The sequence below is a fragment of the Harmonia axyridis genome, chromosome 5 (assembly GCF_914767665.1).
Source record: "Harmonia axyridis chromosome 5, icHarAxyr1.1, whole genome shotgun sequence".
NCBI classification, from domain to species: domain Eukaryota; kingdom Metazoa; phylum Arthropoda; class Insecta; order Coleoptera; family Coccinellidae; genus Harmonia; species Harmonia axyridis.
Window position 1 is genome coordinate 5,170,486 of NC_059505.1, and position 2,638 is coordinate 5,173,123.

General features: G+C 38.9%; 1 protein-coding gene across 1 annotated transcript; it reads left to right on the top strand.

Annotated features, from left to right (window-relative positions):
• The first annotated feature begins 1,722 nt into the window (after window positions 1-1,722).
• On the top strand, window positions 1,723-2,044 carry LOC123680121 (40S ribosomal protein S3a-like). The gene has a single exon (XM_045617828.1). The coding sequence runs from the start codon at window positions 1,748-1,750 to the stop codon at window positions 2,036-2,038; it is 291 nt and encodes a 96-aa protein (XP_045473784.1). The 5' UTR covers window positions 1,723-1,747; the 3' UTR covers window positions 2,039-2,044.
• The last annotated feature ends 594 nt before the right edge of the window (window positions 2,045-2,638 follow it).

The window sequence follows — 2,638 nt, forward strand, 5'->3', positions numbered from 1 at the left end:
TTGTCACTGAGATATTTCGTGACTTCTGCATATCGGTATCATGGCTTCTCCTGAACTCAAGTGACGCGCCGCTAGTTTATATGCGTTATCTGCTCATTTTGTGCCCCAAATCAGTGATTTACTCTAATCATTGCAATAAAAAACAAATGATTACACCAATAAATTCTTCTTTAAAAGGTGCCGGTAGAATGTTTGTGTTTCATGTTTATATAGCACCCAGTAATAAAGAAGTTATGAGAATATTTCATTTCACGCCAATTTTCCAATTTCCTCTTATAGGTTAGGCTCTCAAAAATCGAGCCCGAAAATGTGCCATTGATGTTTTCCCTAGCTCAAAGGGATTCTGAGATCCCTTCACTAGAAAAAAAATTTAGGCCACACGATACATTGAGATAAAATTTATGTATAATCTCCTTTCTTGTTTGGCGCTATCCAGCGCTCTCTGCCCAAGACACACCCTCTCACACTATCGTGAAGAGGTAACTCTGCACATATTCGGGGATTCTTTACGAACCCACCGATGCCCCGCTTGAAAGTTACGCAAAGCCAGCAACGCCACCTCTCGGCCATGTAGAGTCACTACACTTGATCAAATAAAACAAGTCGTTAGTCCCCAAAAAAACTGAAATTAGTTAACTACAGGATATCACTCCCGGACCCATATCCCTAAAGTTCAGCATCACGACAGAACATCTTTGTTTATTTAATATTTCGTATCTAAAGCCCCGTCCACTGATTGAATGTAATCACATTTTCCGCATGGAAAGGAAATTCTCCCCATTCCGTAGTCTTTATAGTTTGTATTCCATATAAGCGGAAAGGCATTCACGAGCCGATTGTTCACTTTAACTTCGAAAAGGATAATACGTGCGTTACTGCTCCAGAAAGGAAACGCCCCATGTAGACTCGTTTCCGGTACGTTGAACGGGTTAGTCTCGCCTCATTCGAGTTTTCAAATCCGGAAGACTCGGCTTTTCCGCTCTTTGTCCGAGTGGATGAAAGAAAATTTTATTGCATGATACGTGCAGAGGTGGCCGTGGGCTATTGCTGACACTACCACAACCGTTTGTGAGTTCGCAGATCGTTCTGTGCGTCGACTGCGACGAGTTTGCCTATCTCCGAATGAAGGATTTATGATTGACTTGACTGGGGTAGCTGCTACTTGTTATAATGAAAATATTTCGACAGATCTAACAAACAATAAGATTCTGTCATATTGTGTCATTTCAATACCACCCAATCATGTCAACATAACACTGATTATTTTTTTCACAAATCAAAATCTTACATTTTGGTGATTTCAACTAATAGCAATTCATACTTCCAGCCAATCATTCGGGATTATACTGAAAATACTAGCTCCTCATCGATAATACCTTGTTAACATTGAAATGTCAAAATTTTACTTTGAATTCGTCATTATTGACATCTTAAAGTGCATTATTGAGAAATGAACACAAACCGATTCAGTGCCATCAGCCAATAAAATATCGAATTCAAATTGTTGAAGAAAATAATCTTCTCAAATACAACTCGTTCTTCAAATTTTATCAAATAATTTATTATTATCTTCAGTCAAACTTGTTTATTTGAGGTAAAAACATTCAAACAAACCGAATTTAGATAAAATCACGAGTCCGTTAGGACGAGTGATTTTATCAATCGGTTTGTTTTCATGTTTCTGCCAAATAAACAAGTTTTCGTGGAAAAAAAAATTATCGATAATATTAAAGCCATCCGCAAGAAGATGATTGAAATCATCAACCGTGATATAGGACACAGTGATTTGAAAGAAGTAGTAAACAAATTGCTACCCGATTCAATCGCCAAAGATATTGAAAAGATGTGCCAGGGTACCTATCCTTTACATGATGTATTTATACGTAAGGTAAAGGTGTTGAAAAAGCCCAGATTTGATCTTTCCAAATTGTTAGACCTCCATGGAGACAGTGGTAAAGGAGGTTCTGAACCAGGTGTTGCAGGCGAAAGAGTAGATAAACCTGAAGGTTATGAACCTCCAGTTCAAGAAACTGTGTAATTTGAAGCACTCGTGGTATTACCTTTGATAATTGCACTCAGTGCAAATTCCTTTCCAGCGGGAATTCTTCTGAGGTTTGAAAACAGAAAAAAGTCGCTGGGGGCCTGGTCTGGCGAATACGCTGGATGCAGAAGCAATTCGAAGCCCAATTCATGCAATTTTGCCATTGTTTCCATTGATTTGTTACACGGCGCATTGTCTTGATGAAGCAGCACCTTTTTTTCTTCAAATGCGACCGTTTTTCAACGAAATCATCCTTTAAACAATTCAATAACCTTATATAATAATCGCTGTTGATGGTCTGGCCTATTTGGAGGTAATCAATGAATATTATACCTTGCGCATCCCAGAATACTGATGCCATGACTTGCCAGCTGACTCTTATTTTTTTCTCGGTTTGGATTCGGTTCATCGTTTGCAGTCCACTCAGCTGACTGTCGATTGGACTCCGGAGTGAAATTTGGGAGCCATGTTTCATCCATTAGCACATATCGACGCAAAAATTCAGGTTTATTGCACTTAAACAGCTTCAAACACTGCTCAGAATCATTATCACGTTGTTGCTTTTGATCGATTGTGAGCTCGCGCGGCACCCATTTT